Below are 17,656 nucleotides of genomic sequence, written 5' to 3'. Positions count from 1 at the left end.
AAGTTTTACAGACAACCCAGAATTCCAGGGCAAGGCTGTTCTGTGGTCCTGCCTGGGTGAGCCTGGGCCCCACATTGTAGATCAGATCAACCTTCCCTCATGTGAGGGTTGTGGCAGAGGCCCCGAGAAGCCATGTAGTGGGGCTCAGAGGCCAGGCATGACTGAGCGACATGGGCAGGGAGAGGCGGAGTGGGAACAGTTCTGGAAGAAGGCATTTGCGACTCCACTGAAATACAGATTTTCTGGGGAAATCTTCCTTAACACTCCTCTCTGCACGCCCTTCACCAATCCTATCCCATTCATTCGTGGAACTAAACCCAATGGAACAGGGTGATAATTGACACAATCTGCATTCATCTGAGGCAGGACTGGGCCTGTCTTGTTCACTCTTGGGTCCCCAATAACAAGCCTGGTAGTGGGCAGTGGGAGGGACGCTCTCCAGATGCCTGAATCAGGTGTTCTGGAGAAGGTGGCTTCGGAGCAAGATTTTGAAAGCACAGAGGGCCAGGTGGGAGACAGGCAGAGAAAGTGGAGGCCAGGGTCCAGCATAAGCATCCTGGAAGGTACCAGCTCACCTCCACGCTGCTCAGCCACTGCCGCACCGACAGAAGGACTGCTTGGCCGTGAGGTCGTACATGACGATGACGCCGTCGGCCTTCCTGAAGAACTGCTGGGTGATGCAGCGGTACCTGCGCCCACAGGCAGCTGGTCAGCGGTGCCCCCTCCCCTCCCAGCCCAGTCCCCGTGGCTGCAATAGGGGAGCAGGGGCGTGGGGACCAGCTCCTCACCTCTCCTGCCCAGCCGTGTCCCACAGCTGCAGAGCCACCTGGGAGTTGTCCACACACACTGTCTTGACTTGGTAATCGATGCCTGCAAGATGGAACAGGCCTGTCACTTCCAAGGTGACAGCTCTCCCCGTGCAGTTTCTGGGCAGCCATGAGAGGAAGTGGTCAGAGCACCAGAAAACGGTGAGGCAGAAGCCCTGAGCTCTGGTCCTGTCTCTGCCATTTATTAACTGTGGGACCTGATGTATCACTTAATGTCTCTGAAAGGCCCCTCCCCACAGTTGTCAGCACACCCTCTTCAGGGGTCAAAAGAGGTCACCTGTACAAAAGCGATTTACCAGTGCAAAGCCAACTGCTCTTATTCATGGATTTACTCTCTCATTGTGAATATCAGGAGGAAAGACTGTCCTCTAGTCTCTCTCTCTCTCTTTTCTTTCTCCCTAAAATCCTTTCCCAAGTTCCTTCAAGAAAAATCAAATATCCCGGGGCGGGGGCTGTGGATGGGGGGTGTGTGTGGACCATACTTTAAGACTTCCATCAGCCAGTACAAAGGCTTGTGGAAGGGCAGGAGGAGGAGTCAAGAGGAAGAGGAGCACAGGAGGAGCCGGGGAGGGTCTGGCAGCGGAGGGAGGGACAAGAGAGGAGTGAATGGGTGGGAGAAGAAATCAAAGACAAGGCTCACCCTGGAGATGGGCCTAGCACTCCTGGTCCCAGCCACCGGGCCTTCCACCAGCATCTCTCTGAGCTGCAACACTCGCTGCAGTCACCAGCCGCCAAGAGGGGACGCGAGGTCAGGGCCAGCGTTCTGTCCCTCATGGCAGCAACCAGGACCTTAATGCAGATCCTTTGATAACAGACGCTCTTCCCTCCTACATCCTATCTGACTGTTCCCCAGTGCTGAGCGAGATACAAAAGGCCTTTTCCCCTTAAGATAGCAGATCTTGGAACCAGAAGAAATCCCCTCCCACTTTTTTTCATTGATTTTTTTTTTGTCTTTTATTTATTTTTAATTGAGGATCCCCTACCTCTTTCAAAGAGGCCGCTGAGGTCCTTGATCTGGAGGGTCCAGGGAGGGTAGCAACAGCAGCAGGGACAGATAGAAACAGAAGAGACAAAACAGACAACAAAGAGCAGTAATGGAAGAGGCCATCCTAGCAATACCTCCAGGCAAAGGCCAGTGAATGAGGGCCCAGGATTAGAGCAAAGGGGGAGGTCATGACCCCCCAGAATGTTGGGACCAGCAGGGACGCCAGAGTCACTTGCTTCACAGAGAAGGTTCAGAGGCACAGGCTCACCCAGGCATTCCCCTCAGGGCAGACAAGGCCAGACTGCTCTGGATTGGCTCCCAGGCTTGGCCCTTCTTCCCTCTGGGGCCTCATTCTTCACCTTGGGATGTTCCCAGGCATTGGATGGAAGGGGCAGGAGGGAGGGAATGGGAGAGGATCTAGATGTGACCATGGCATGGGGCAAGGCTCAGTCGTAAGATTGGGACACCTGAAATCTGTGGAGGAAACCTATTTCTGTAGGCAGAAACTTGGAAGGGCCCATTCTGGATAAAAAAGAAGAAAATGTGGCCTCCCCTGGAGGCGCAAGTGGTTGAGCGCAGCGCTGTGAAGCTGTCCGCAGCCTCTGCAGCGCTGGTTCGATCCCCGCCAGCCAGCGAGGGTCCCACATGGCGAAGCAGACCTCTCCTGCCTTCCCTGCTGCTCCCCTCAGCAGTGTATTTCGTCAGTCTGCCTGTTTTGCTCTCTGCTCTGTCTCTGGTAAATCCTCTCACCGTCCCGTGAATCTGGCCTGTACCCTGGTTCTTGTATAAAAGAATGAATAAAATCCTTTAAAAAAAAAAAAAAAAAGGGAAGAAAATGGAGTCTCCCTGGACAGGCTCTGGCCAGGGCAGGGAGAGTCAAACATCAGGTGGCCAAGGATCAAAGATAGTCAGGACAGAAACTTGGGCTTGAAGGTATTCTTGAGTAACTACTCAAAGAAAAACTAAAGCCCCAAATTGGGAACAGGTCTTCCTGGGGCCACACACTCTGATGACTGCAGAGCTGAGATGAAGATCCGGGACTTCTGATGCCTGCAACCCTCAGCCTGCCTGCACCACCCTCTGCCCTTCTCCCTGGCAGGAAAGTGTCCTTGTTACTCACCAGGAGCTGAGCACACACAGTTCATTGTTGTTAGGGAGACCGTGAAGTGGAATAGAAGGGGTGTGGGTGGCAGGATGGAGGCATCAGCACCCACCAAACAGCTGATAGGCATATGGACACACCTGTTAATCTCTCTAGGCCTCAGTGACCTGATCTATCTATTGGGTGATAACACTTACCCCCAGGGTTGTTGTGAAGAGAGATACAAAAGTCATGTCAATATATTTTCAAGCATAGTTAATGTATGAGCCTGGTTAAATAGTACATAGTAGGCACGCAAAGGATTAATTTTTTGCTTGAGCTACTCAACTTGGTTGAAGCTAAAAGGTCAATAGGCTTTGGGTCTTGCCATACTTTCCAATGCAATGAGCCACTCTGGGTGAGAGGAGTAAAAGCCTCTGTGTGAATAAAACATTACCCAAGAGAGGGAATATTCAGCCAGGCTTATCCATTAGTAGCTGAGCTTGAAATGCTGCCCCCATGCCTCCCAACAGCACCCCACCAGGCCTGGAAAGAAGGATGGGTGAAATTTGACAGGTGAAAGAAATCACCCAGAGCATAGTAGGTCTCAAATCCCTTCATTTTTATTTTTATTTGTATTTTTTTAAAGATTTATTTATACAAGCACTGGGCACAGTCAGAAGCACGGGAGGGTGAGAGAATTCACCAGAGCCAGAGCGGGGAGCAGAGCAGGCAGAAGGACCGAAGTACACTGCTGAGGGGAGCAGCGGGCGGCAGGAGAGGTCTGTCCTCCATTCCACCTGCGCCTGCACCCACACAGGGAGGGGTTGGCAAGGGGGTTGCAGCCCACTTTTGAAGGGAGCAGGGGTGTGTAGGCCTCACGTTGTCCTGCCTGACCCTGAAGAAGCATGAAGATTCAGGGCCCTACTGGAAAGGGAGGAAGGAATGATAACAAGAGAGATGGGCTTGACAAAGCGATACAGGACCGGACTCCTTCTTTGCCATTTCAGTATCAGCCAGAGCTGGACTTCCGGAGTGCCCATGCCACGTGTGTGGGTGAACTTCCTCTCGCCACTTCCCTGTGGGCCAGCCCTCTAGGCACCAAATCCCTCCTCAGCCCCCTTTTCACATCTTCCCCCTACGAAGGTGGGCCAGGCCCTGCCTTAAGAAGGAGACTCGGGCCTCCCTGGTGGCGCAAGGGGTTGGTACATAATCTTTGGGGCTGTTCGCAGCCACTGCAGCAGGAGTTCGATCCCTGGCCAGGGAGCTGACAACATGGTGCAGCAGACCTCTCCTGTCTTTCCCTCTGCTCTCCTCAGCACTGTGTTTCAGTCAGTCTTCCTGTTCTGTTCCCCACTCTGTCTCTGGTGGGTCCTCTCACCCTTCACGTCTCTGGCCTCTGCCCCACTTCTTGTATGCATGAATAAATAAACCTTTAAAAAAAAAAAAAAAAGGAGACTCACCCACAGTGGCTGCTGTGCCCGGGGAGAACCGGTCCTCACAGAACCTCCTCAGGAAGCACGTCTTCCCCACAGACGAGTTGCCCACAAACACGATCTTGAAGAGCCGGTCAGGGGTGGGTGGAGACCTTTCCTCCTGTGGACGGCAGAGAGTCCAGCCAAGCCCAGGAGGCCTGTGCCACCACCTGCCCTTTCTGGTCCTCGCGGTGTCAGGGGAGGGTTGGGACCTGGCCCCCAAGTAGCACCAGGAGGCTGCTCCAGCCTCAGAATGCAGGGAGATGGGAGCAGGGAATGGATGCTCCTCCAGCCTCCATAGGGGGAAGAAACATTCATTCAATCAACATGCGTGCAGGACCCGAGGAGCAGGCCTGGGAGGTAGGCCTGGCTTAGGGTGAAGGAGACTGGGAAGTAATCACAGCACGATGTGTAGGTGCTCTGGGAGCATGGGCAGGTGTCACGGTCCCCAAAGGAGGGGGTCCCTATGGGGCAGGGAGGGTGTGTGCAGGGAAGGGGGCTCTACTTATCCCAGTGCTCAGGGACATCTGAGGTCAGGGGAGGGGCCTCTTATGCCCTGGCCTGAAAGCCTGGACTGAATGAAGGGCACCCTGGCCTCCTTGCACTTGGCTGTCTGTTCTATCTTGTCAGCTTCGGCCCAGGATCCCAGGGGTGCTGGAACTATGTCATCAGTGGGTTGGGAAGTCCTGTCATGACGGGTCTTGGGCAGAGTTTTTCAGTCAACCAGACACTGCTGCTTCTTCTCTTCCACCCAGCAGCAGAGGGAAGGGAGGTTCAAGCCCAGAGGCAAAGCCCTCACCCCGGGATCTGGAGCCAGTGAGAGACAGGGGCCTTTCCACTGCGCAGTCCCCTTTCTAGAGAGCTGCTTGTTCACCCAGATCCTGCCCTCAGACCCGCCCAGCACTGCCTGGGCAAATGAGGAGGCTCTTTAGAAGCTATTTAAAAGTGGATTTGGGGGAATTAGCTCATCTCATAGAACAAATACTATAAAGGTGTGGCAGTGGATAGTAGCAGTGCTTGAGTTTCAGAGAAAAGCCATTCATAGCCTTTTGGCCTAGTGACATTCAGTTAGAGAAAGGAAGATGGTGTTTGAAGGCATCCATCCTGTGAATCACAGGCAAACTGCCTCTGACCTCCTGAGCTGCCTTCAGGACACCAGAGCTCAACAGCAAGGGACAAGGCTCAGGACTGACAAACAACCTAGGGTGGGAGGTGCCCTCACCTTAGACCAGGCCTCTTTTCCAACAGGCTGCTCCCGAGGGGAGGTGGGCAGGAGCTCGAAGGCTGGGGCCTGCTGGGTTCGTCCTTCCACAGCCTGGGGAGACACCTCCTCCTCTTCTGTACATTTGCTCAGTGGCTTGCCCTCCAGGAGCTGGGGCAGAGGGTCTTCCTCAATGGAAATGATTCTGCGCAGTGTCGGGGTGAGGGAACCCCCAGTTCCTGACTCCTTGGCTCCTGGCTCCTCTTCTGTAACCGGATACCCACTCAGGCCCAGAGAACTTTTCCTCCTTGGGATGCCAAACACATCTTCTTCCTCTTCTGACTGGCTATTTTGGGGAGGGGAAGAAAGAAAAGAGCAGAGAATGTCATAAAATATATCAATTTGGAAGTTGGAGTGCTGTCCGCGCCTTTGTGGCAAATCACCATGCCTGGGGGCAGAGAGCTCCAAAAGTGGGGGCAAGCCAGACCCTGCATTCTTTTTTTTTTTTAGATTTAGATTTATTTATTTATTTATCTATCTATTTATCTATCTATTTATTTATTTATTTATACAAGCACTGGGTACAGTCAGAAGCACGGGAGGGTGACAGAATTCACCAGAGCCAGAGCTGGGAACAGAACAGGCAGAAAGACCGAAATACACTGCTGAGGGGAGCAGCGGGCGGCAGGAGAGGTCTGCGCGCCATGTGGGACCCTCCTCTGGTGGCTGGCGAGCAGCCGGGGATTGAACCGGCGCTGCAGAGGCTGCGGGCAGCTTCACAACCCAGCGCTCAACCGCTGCGCCACAGGGGAGGCCCAGACCCTGCATTCTTTAGTTGGAGACACCTGTACTAAGTGTATCCTGGGGAAGGTGAACGTAAAGGTGATGAAGGGGATGGTGAAGATGAAGGTGATAATGATAATAAAAATGAGGTGAAGGTGATGAAAGTAATGATGAAAGTGATGACGGTGATGAGAATGATGATTACTATTGGATATTAAGTTAAAAATACATTCGAGAATAGACAGATAATCCCTGTCCTCCAGGAATGTTTGGTTCATTGGGAGGTTAGAGTCATAACCACACAAATAAATACACTTTTACAAGTTGTGAGAAGTGCTATGAAGGAGAAGTAAAGGCTGTGATGAACGGAGCATAACAGATCCATGAAGAAAGATGCTGGCTAACAATCAGGCAGCTGTGTGGGGGATGAGAGGATTCATCAGAGACAGAGTGGGGAACAGAAAAGGCAGACTGACGAAATACACTGCTGAGGGGATCAGTGGGCAAGTCAGAAGAGGTCTGCTGTGCCATGTGGGTAGCTCCCTAAGCGGGGATCAAACTGGTGCTGCAGTGGCTGTGGATAGCTCTGGGCCCAAGGCCAGTCCTTACTTACTGTGTTTCCCTAGCTGAGGCACTTCAGGCCTCAGTTTCTTCATAAATGTGACCCATTGGGGCCTACCTGGTGGCACAAGGGGTTAAGATGCAACCTATGAAGCTATCCACAGCCACTGCAGCACCAGTTTGATCCCCGCTCAGGGAGCTACCCACATGGCACAGCAGACCTCCCCTAACTCACCCACTGATCCTCTCAGCAGTGTATTTCACTAGATTTGCCTTTTCTATTCCCCGCTCTGTCTCTGGTGAATCCTCTCACCCCCCACACCTCTGGCCTACACCCCAGTTCCTGTATGTGCATAAATAAATTAAATAAATCTTTTTAAAGAAATGTGACTCATCATGGGCATCAAATGCAAGAGATAGGCAGAGCGTGCTGTCTACAAACCCCCAGGGACCACATTTCATGATGAGCAAACAGGCCTGAAATCAGGCTGTCTTTTTAGGTTTGCAGGCAGAGCCCTCAGCCCCTGGCACAGGAGTTCCTCTCAGCCGTGGCGACCATCTAGAAAAAACCTTCTAGAGCTGAGAAGGTTTTAGAGGGAACAGAAGTTTGACAGGGAGGGTCTTATGTAGGAAATTGAAAAGTACACAGCCTGCATGCATGTGCATGCACACTCACAAACACGTACACACATGCACAAATACACACAAGGACAGGGAAAGAGAGAGGAAGAGGATGAGGGCCGAGGCAACAAAGGGAAAAGGAGAAACAGCAGATAGAGGGCACAGGCCATGCAAACTCTTATAATAATTCTCTTACAGTATTATTTCTGAGGGACCGACAATAGGATGGGAAAGGAAAAAAAATGCACATATATTGCCTTCTGGGGTTAAGAGCAATTCTGAAAGATAAATTCAGATGCAGTGCTTGCTCACAAAAATGGTGACTTTGTTTGGGTTCCTTGAAATAAAATATTTTGTAGCGATACAAGGACCCTTGCACTCATTTATAAATTCACTGTCTTTAATAGAAGCTGACATCTTTAAAAAAAAAAAAAGCTCTCCATATCTAACAAGCTTATTAACTGCTTATCCGCTTCAGAATACAATTAGCATTCCCATCTGCTTTCACTCTCTTTACATAGCCAACCAAGAGTGCATCTAAGTGCACACACGTGAGTAGCCACCATAAAAGAGAGAGTGACTGAAATGACCCTAAGTGAAGCATTTCTTGAATATGCTTTTTATTTGGGAAATTCTCAAGCACGATGACATTCCTGTAATACCTTCAAGTTAGCATGACTAACTTCATTTTTGGTTTTGTCACCAAATGCTATGTGTCAGCATGGAGAGCGTCACCTCTGTCAACATCTGGAATCAGGGCTCCCAATTTGTTGCTTCCTTGTTTACTGTCAGTTTCCTCTACTCAAGCACAAGTTCCTGAGAACAGAGATCAGGTCTATTTTGCCTGCCACTGCATACCCTGCACCAAGCACAGAACCTCACACTTAGTAGGCATGCAATAATGAATATTAATGGCAGGATGCATGTCTAATTTCTCTTTGGAATCTTCACAAAGCTCAAAAGAATAGCTGGTATAGTGTTGCATCAGGCAACACCACACTGCCAAAGAATCTGGAGTCGTGGAGCAAACTGCTACAGCAGGATGCTGCTGAGAAGGCAGAACCTGGCCTTTTTATTGAGTGAGTGATTTTACAGACTCAGGTCTCAGGGCAGTAGGACCAGGAGAAAAAAAGTTAGAAGGAAGCAAATGGATGCTTAGGTGATCTAGGCCTTTGGGGAGATTATTCTGTGGATCCAGATTAGTTTTATGGAGCAGTTTTATGGCCCATGTTTGAAGATTGAAATCAAGCCTCCAACCCCCACTCCTGGTCCCCATCTTATTAACAAGGCATTCCGCTGATCAGTCTCTGAGACGCAAAGTCACATATCAGTCAAAGGCTCCCCAGATTTTCCTGGTCATGCCTCGTGATGTATACTCATTGTCCCAGGGAATTAAGCATCCTGTTCTTGTTTAACTTGTGAGGAAACTTTACAGGGTCCACAGTTTGCATTCTTTTAGTTTAGGTAATTGATTGACTGGGCCAGATGGACATGGTACTGAAAAGGTCAAAGCTGCATAGCCAGAATGGCGGCTTAAGCATCCCTTTGAGCCTAGCAAGCCCACAGTACAGAGTGGTACTCAGCAAATGCCTGCTGGATGAATGAGTGATGAAAGCATTCCATCCATGGACCAACAGGACAACTTGTATTGAAGAAGTCTGGCTCCCAACTGTGCCTCCAAGTTCAGCTACTTAGAAAAGGAATTCATGATCATTGATTGGGTCCAAAGACCTGCCTGCTCAGCTCGCTGACATCCGTGATCCCCTCCTGGAATCACCTCCCCTTCGATGTCTGTGTCTCTGAGGCTTGCAGTCCTCAGAGTCTTTAAGATAAGCCAGTTCACACACTGTCTCTCTGGTCTGCTACTTGGAGGTCTGGCTGCCTCTGCCTCTCTGCAGCCTCCGTGTGGGGGTGTATGTGCCAGAAGAGAGGGCAGGGAGCTAACTGGTCTCTTTGGATGAGCAATGAGCCACTCCTTTTGGGACCCAACTTCATCATGTGATGCCCAACAGCAACAAAATATTATTTTTGAGTTAATTAAACAGGGATCATTGAGAGCAGTCTACCCTGCATGGGCCCCCTTCTCATCTGCAACAGGAGTGCAACTATTGGTGATTCCGTATGACATTTTAATTACACATCAGAGCCCTTCACAGTCATCTGAGAAGCCAAGTGCCTCCATCCAGCTCAACAGACAGCAGAGTATCATCCAGCTACTCCCCCATCTCCAGGCCCCATCCTCTCATCCTCTCTCTCCTCTGCTGTTTGACAGCACTCTTCAGTCCCCCTGCAGGCTCACACCAGGGTGGGACTGGCCCAAAAGGCAATGACTTGCCCTAGGGGTTTGCTCTGCACATGCCACTTGGGTGTCTGAACAGGCTACGGAACATGTTCTCAAGATTCAAGGGGAGTGATCCCAGGCTTCTCCACCAAAGCCACACCTCAAGGGTCAGTCTACACTCCGCATGGGCTCAGAAACTGCTCCCAGAGAGACAGACAGAAAGAGTGAGCAGATGGACGATGACTTACCTTCTAAGAATCCCCCTGCTGTCCATGTACTTGCCAATCACGGAGCCGGATCTCTGTTTCCAGCTTGACTTGAAAGCAGCTATGTTTGCCTTGGCTGCCTTATCTTTCTGCAGAAACACAAAATACCCTCAGATGCAAGCAGCTGACTTGTTCCACTGTTTGAGCTGAAAAGGGCTCAACTTTCCCACTGCTAGGTCAGGCTGTAAACCAAACTCTGAAGCACACATGTGATGATCTGGCCTCCTGGGAACATTCGCCTACTCTTTGCCTTGGCCCTCACCTCTCACCATAATTCCATCAATCTGATAATCTAAGCAAACGCACCCCCACACAGTTTAGAATCTGAGGTCCACCACATTATCTTTCATGGAAATACTGATACTTGCAAGAGATCATGTGGAATGCATAGGTAAAGTATTTACAATCAGGCAAGGAATGTGAGGTCAGCGATTAGGGTGACAGTTTTACATCAGGCTCTTGTGTGGCTGTAAGGCCTATTTGTTTCCAAAGACCCACCTATGAGAAAGGGAGCCAGGCCAGGGTCAATGAAGCATCCCCTGTCTACAGCTGCTACACACGATTCCGTATTTCAGAGCTTCGTGAGAGTGGGCTGAGCGGAGACAAATTGCTCACAGATCTGTGATGGAGAACCTGGGTGAAGAGGAGGCTCACAGCCCCCTTTGCCAAGACTCCCTGACAGATGTCTTCTGGGAGCAGAGGGGCGTGAGATCACAGGAAGAACTGCTCATTAATCAGCCACCCCACTATTCCCCTGCAGCCCTAATGAGAGAAGGTGGGCCAGCCCTGCTCCCAGGGCCCCGAAGGTGTAGCTAGAATGTTGCCAAATTAATCTTTAATTATTATTCTGCTTGAACACAATAGTTTCCCTCCTTCTATTCTCCATTAGGCTTCTTAATTCTGTTCTGTTTTCAAAGCAAAATGAGTTTGGCAGGTAAAGGGAAGTGAGGCCAAGAGATTAGGCTGACATTTAGTTGGAAGTTTTAAAATAAATTCACTGTTACTTCTAAAACAATTATAATCACTATCATCATCAAAACAAGTCTAGGCTGCAGCCTTACTCCAAAAGTGCCTGTAGGTGGATGGCAGTGATGTTTGCTGCCACTCAGATATGAGACAGAAATGGCCGTGTGGAGGAGGGCCCTGGAGACTGCCTAGGTGGCCCTAATGCAACTGCCTTAGGCCAACCGTATCCAAGCCATTCTTTTTTCTTTTTTTAAGATTTATTTATTAATGCATACAAGAGCTGGGGTGCAGGCCAGAGGTGTGAGGGGTGAGAGGATTCACCAGAGACAGAGTGGGGAGCAGAACAGGCAGATCTACTGAATTACACTGCTGAGGGGAGCAGCGGGTGAGCCAGGAGAGGTCTGCTGTGTCATGTGCGTTGCTCCCTGGCCAGCTGGGGATCAAACTCATGCTGCAGAGGCTGCAGATAGCTTTACAGTGCTGTGCTTAACCCCTTGCGCCACTGGGGAGGCCCACCATTCTCTAGGTAAGGGCCCAGCGCATATCACCCTCCTCTTTCGAGGAGTTTTTCTCAAAAACCCCTACAACATGGGAAGGGAGATAGGGATTCGTTGCCTCAGGTGATAGCTGGGATCCTGAGCTAAGAGGCAAATAATTTGCCCAAGGACATGCATGAAATTCATGGCATGTAATCTTGATAATTTAGAAAAATCACATCAATCCATCCTGCCCCAGTTTTTCTTCCCTTCAGAGCATCCATCGACGATTGTCTGAAGGAGAAGATGGTAAAGGCCTGTGGAAGCCTAGATTTTCTTTCACGTGACCCAGTGACTAGTTTTAAATAAATATAGGATGCCGTGTTATTTGGGAAACTATGTAAGTCTGGTGCTCAGATATCGGGGAGTAGGGATCTCCAGAGAGTAAAAAATGTTCATAAAATCAACTATGTAGATTGTGAAATATACATTTTTAATTTGCTCTAGAATGGTCTATAAATGCAAATTTTTCATCAAGAGAGAAGCATTTTAATGAAGGAAAAACTGAGCATTTTGATTTAAAAGTGAGCATGGCACTTCAACTGTACTGTCTCATGGACAGAACTGTCCTTTCTGCACCCAGGACATGTGTGACTCTCTCAAATATTTGAGTCTCTTCATGCCAAGAGGAAAGCGTGCTACTCTGTGGAAAATTAATGCACTGTTACCCAGCAGGCCACCCTGCATTTTTATCATTTTCAAATAATCTGCCACCATCCTGGCCTCATGGAAAGGATAAAGCAGATCCCAAGACTTGGGACATTCTTGGGCCCACCCCATAGGATCCGGCTGCCACTTGACACAGCCCTGGTCTTCCCTCAGGAGAAGACTGCACTGGTCAGTTACCTGGAAGCACATGTCTCGTTCATCTCGAAGGTGCTTGTTCCTTTCCCTGTAGACAGAAAAGGGAAATCTATTCAGTAGCAGATCTTGAAATCAGCTTGCAGGTCAGATGAGTGCCCAGGGCGGCTTGGTGAGGAAGACCTAGAATGTCTGAATCTCTCTCCTCAGGGATGGTGGTGTAAGGTAGTTGGCATGTTAATCTGCTCAGGGGTGGGGATACACAAGGCTTTGTGGTGCCCAGCAGTATCAAACACTGGTCCAGCCTACAGCTAGAGGGCGCCTTCCCAGAGGGTCACCAAGAGCTCCAGCTACACCTGTGCACCTCTGCCCCCCACCCCCCACCCCGGGCCTGCCAGGCATTGCAGGAAACAGGAGGAGTGCAGGCTATGATATCCCAGCTACACACATCTGGTGGCAGGTGGGCTCACAGCAGGACTTCAGAGCAAGTTCAGGGGCACAAGAAGTGTATTTTATAAACACCGAAAACAGCAAAGTAGGGTTCTCATGGCAGAAGGACCCACTGTGGGGACGGAAATGTTAGCAACCCTTGTAGCTGGGTGAGGACTTTGGGGGGCCCTGGGAAGACACATCTTGATCAGGGAGCAACCTGCACTGTTCCCTGCCTTCTATCTCCACCTCCTTGCCGGAGATGATTAGTATTTAAGGAAATGCTTCCAAGGTGGTGGCAGCAGAACCTCCCCATCGCTGCCTGGTGATTGGCACTCACTCGTATCACCTAATTCTCAAAAGAAGCCTGTGAGGTGGGTGTGAAAAAATTAAGACTCCAGTTCCTGAAATCAGTTGCCCAAGGTCACGCAAGGTCATGACTGGCAGTGCTAGGCCTGAAGCCAGATCCAGCTCCAAAGTAGATGTTACCAGCCTTCCTCCTTCCGCTTCCCCACCGCCATGGCCCTGCAATTGCTTCCATTTGCCCACATTTGCCTTAGGGTGAAGTCATCACCCTGTCCTGAGTCTACCACCTGTGTTCCCTCCACCTCCACCTTCCCACTGCCCACCCCACCACACCCCACCACACCACACCCCATCCCACCACACCCCACCCCACCTCACACCACCCCATCACACCACACCTCACCTCACCCCACCACACCACACCACACCCCTCCCTCTGCTTCTGTCCTTAATTCTTGTTTGCCCACGGTTCCTGCCACCTGGTGGTTTCACCGTGGAGGAGAGTCTGCTGTGGCGTCTTCCCCTCCAGCCTTCCCCACCGGCAGAGTTCCATCCAGGAGCCACTTGACAGCCCAGAAGGGCTCCAGGTGGGTGATTCTGCGCTGATGCTAGTCTCCATTAAAGACCCGCAGGCGTGTGTCAAGTGCTGCCCATCATTCTGTCATTCTCCCCTGCTCATTCTCACTGAATCTGCCCTTGCATGTTTTCTAAGGACAAAAGAAAAAAAGGAGACACAAGCAAACCAACCCAAATTTGTCCTTATACATCTTGTTCTCATCTTTCCACCAAAACCTTCATGAGAATCTCACTCTTCTGTCAATGGATTAGAACTTGGTCCCCAAAGAACCTCCTCTGTCTCCCCGGTTCTAGAGACCCTGTGGAACCATGTATTGAAGGAAGTCAACCTGAAGGGCGTTCAGTTTAAAGAAAGCACTTTTCAATTGGGTAGTGTCACAGGGACCAGATGCAGTGACTTCCCCTGGCTTTCAAAACTTCAAATTAGAAAAGGAAAAAAAAAAACTTTCATAATGGAGCTGATTCAAAACCACTTGTGCTTAAAAATCAGATCCCCAAGTTCTTCTGTGTTACCACCATTACCCAGGAGGTGTGTGGCAGGCAGGTGGCAGGGCCTGAGCCACTCCACAGACACAACTGAAAATTCCATCTTTCCCCACAGGTTTGTTTCTTGTTTTTAGCACATTCTGGACCAAGCTTTGAATTTATCACTGAGTTTCAGCAGGTTGAGGAAACTCCTTGGCTCTGTTTTTGGTTCCTAATTTGTGACTCCTTTACTCACTCAACAAACATTAGCAGAATATTGGCGGAAGGACAAAAATCAGCCAGAGATGGGTCTCCATTCTGGCTCCACCAATGAGAAGCTATATCACTTTTGCTAAGTTCCTTCATTTCTCTAATATCAGCTTCCTCATCCGTTAACTCTGCATTAGTAATGTCCTACATTCCTAAGTCTTGTGGAAGAGGAAAGAGATCCAATATCTGGCTTTGAGTAGATGCTCAATAAATTCAGTTCTCCTGTAAGCAAGTACTTTACAAAGTACCAGGTAGAGACCAAGCAGCATGAAACAGAGCTATACACTGGAGAGTCCAGATGGTACTTGGCTCTGTCCAAATAATACTTTGGGGACCAGGTGGATGAAGGTGCTCACCTGGCAGCCATGTTTCCTCTGCATGTAGGCCGGAGGACTCACAGACTGGCCCTTCCAACCGAGGTGCCCGGGACATGCCCTCAGAACCCATCCAAAGCCCGCATACCTGAGGAAGTCCAGCTGTTTCAGGAGCCCCAACTTCTCCCGCTGCATACTCTCCGTCACACGGTACACTTCCCTGTGGAGCAGGCAACAGCAGTGGTAAGTGACTGTTGTGGGAGAGAGCCACCTGGGTGGGTGCTGCACACTGGAGCCTAGCAGGCTGAGCTCACATGCCACAGAGAGTGTCTGCTGTGTGCAGGCACTTGCAGGCCTGATCTACATTCAGCAGCACAGACACCCTCTCTGGAAGGGGAAATGACCCCCATTTTACAGCCATGGGCCATCAAGGAATTTGACTTCTCCCCAGGTCACATGCAATCGCAATCGATGCCTGGGTCAGGCGGCACCGCACACGTCCCTGCAATACAGCTGCAAATGCCTCCCCCTCCAGCCCAGCGTTCAGGGAATTAGCGTCTATATTCTTCTCTAGCTCAGCCTCAGAGGGTGAGAACAGAACTTTTATGTGGATGACTCCAGATGCTCATTTAGTTTGTTTCCAGGAGCTCTTGAAGAATCATTTCTCCTTCTGCACTTTCTCCTGAAGATCTCCTGTCGGTGGTCCCCAGATCTCTGGAATTTCCGCCATTTGTTATTCATTTCTTTGACTTAAGATTTCTTATCTCGAATGATAAAGCAGAGATTTAATGAATTCTAATCAGCTGTTTCACAGCGTGAGGCGTCAGTCATACTGGAGTCTTGAGGAAGGGGAGAGGAGCTGAGAGCAGGGTGACTGAGGTGACCGCGGGCTGCTCAGGCAGTGGGTTGTCTGCATCTGTTGACCCCCCACAGGGAGGAGGGTCAACAAACATTGGCAGGAAGGAGGAAAGGAGAGAGAGTGAGAAAAGGGGGCGAGAAGAAGGCAGCAAAGAGGAAGGGAGGCGGGATGGAGGAAGTCAGCTGAAGGGCATCAGCACACTCAGGGAAGAAAGGGCAGAATTCTGTGACCTGGCAAATAGCCCTCGCTTAGCTGCACAGCTCTGCCTCCAGCCTTCCCTCTCTGCCCTGCACCATGGCTTAGAACATTTTAAACCGCCTCCCAAGCTCACTGCAAAGGATCCAAAGAGCTGCCTTCCCAACCATAAGACACAGCCTCCTAGAGGGTCCGTTGCCACGGGCTACCTGGATGGGCGGCCTGGGCAGGGTGAGGGCAGCCATCTGCGGCCCATCTGTGTCATTACGGAGCTGGCAGAAATGGTACCAGCCTGCTGGGTCCAGGGCTCCCTTGCCAAGCTCACAATAACCCAATTCCTTAAGAGGTATCTGTGGCTTCTCCCCGCTTTCTTGGGTAATTATAAAGCCAATTTACGATAGTAACACTGAATCAAATTTGAAGTTTACCTCAGATAATCCTAATTAAGCAACAAAACTTCCCTGGCTCCTGCAGAGCTGTGGATTCCTAACATTTTATTAGCAATTATATTTAATTTCAACTTGAGGGAAAACAGTGTATTTCCCATTATCCAAACCGGGTCCCTAAACCCCAGTCTAGGATTCTGCTGATTGGCACTACGTGGGCTAGAGCTCACTGGAGCTGCCTGGAGCCAAGACTGCCTCTTGGCCAGGCCGGGGCCCACTCCTCGCTGGCACAGGCAGGGACAGGGGCCAGCAGGAGGCTTCTCCTGCTAAGGACAGTCACTCACTGGAGAGCTGAGGTCCAGGTCCTCAGACTGTGTGGCCCAGGTGCCAGTTCCTAACCAACAAGGCATTTCAGGTCCCCCAGTTACACACACCCATTGATGTGAGAGTTACATACCCACGTGTAAACATCCACACATTTATTATATATTGCAAATTTATATCCATTTGTCTAGTAAACATGCATGTATTTGGATATATACATACATATTTATATTTTTCGTGTATTAACAAAAAGAAAGGCACTTCTGGAAAAAAGTGGTATTTGAATATTTGACTAAAGTCCTTCTAACCTAGACATTCTAAAAGTTTATCTCTAGGCAATGCGTCCACTGAAAAGGAAAGAACTTGCTGTTTTTTTGTAGTGCTGATTGGTGAGGGGGTTATGGCTGCCTTTAGGGAAAGGCTGTTGACTTTGTTTTCAGGAGAGGGATGAGCTATGGCATTCTCTCTGTAGGGTAAAGAAAATGTCAGGCTTTTCTGCCCTTCCGCCATCAGGATAGATGATGGATCCTTGTCCTGAATGCATGCCTGATGGCGGGCACCTGGAATAGGGTGTGGGCATAGGTAGATGGGATTCAGCTGAGCTAAGACTGTGCTTTTAAGGGCGGCGTCACGGGGGGACGCTAGCAGCCCCAGCCAGCAGCAGCAGAACCTGAAGGAGAAGCCGAAGCAGAAGCAGAGAACGCCAGAGAGCCCAGATAGAGTAAAGACTTGCTGGGGGCTGGGAGGCCTGCCAGCCTCCCAGCCCCCCAGCCAGCACCCCTGCCTGCCATATGCCTGGTGAACCCCAAATAAAAAACCTGCAAAACTACTGAGGACTCTGACTCCTCCTTTACCCGGTCTGCATGGGATCAGAAAACCTGCTCTGTGCCCCGTTCCTGCCCTTACAATTGGCGTAAGTCGGCAAGATCCATGCAGAAGGGTATTGGAGCCCTCCGAAGACCTGGAGGGACTAAGGAGAACAGACTTTGCCTGTGACGACGCTGGAGGCACCATGGCGGTATAAAAGATGGATACGTCCACGAGCTACAGGATGAGACCTGGCGTGAAGGAGACGCCCGAAAGGACCAGCCAACGACACCGGAAAGGACCAGCCAACGACACCGGATAGGACCAGCCAACGACACCGG

At 50.3% G+C, this 17,656-nt stretch overlaps 1 protein-coding gene across 1 annotated transcript in view; it reads right to left on the bottom strand.

The window, feature by feature from the left end:
* LOC129146026 (EF-hand calcium-binding domain-containing protein 4B-like) overlaps nt 1-17,656 on the bottom strand; it is a 29,791-nt gene that overhangs the window by 1,391 nt on the left and 10,744 nt on the right. The window contains 8 exon segments of the mRNA XM_054696787.1: nt 576-607; nt 610-689; nt 789-870; nt 4,357-4,489; nt 5,591-5,915; nt 10,064-10,170; nt 12,430-12,475; nt 14,893-14,964. Coding sequence (XP_054552762.1) covers nt 576-607; nt 610-689; nt 789-870; nt 4,357-4,489; nt 5,591-5,915; nt 10,064-10,170; nt 12,430-12,475; nt 14,893-14,964 — 877 coding nt within the window.

Source organism: Talpa occidentalis, unplaced genomic scaffold (genome assembly GCF_014898055.3).
Source record: "Talpa occidentalis isolate TD23 unplaced genomic scaffold, MPIMG_talOcc4v2.1 talOcc4.16, whole genome shotgun sequence".
NCBI classification, from domain to species: Eukaryota; Metazoa; Chordata; class Mammalia; order Eulipotyphla; family Talpidae; genus Talpa; species Talpa occidentalis.
Note: the sequence above shows the minus strand (reverse complement) of the source record. Positions and strands in the feature narration are given on the sequence as shown.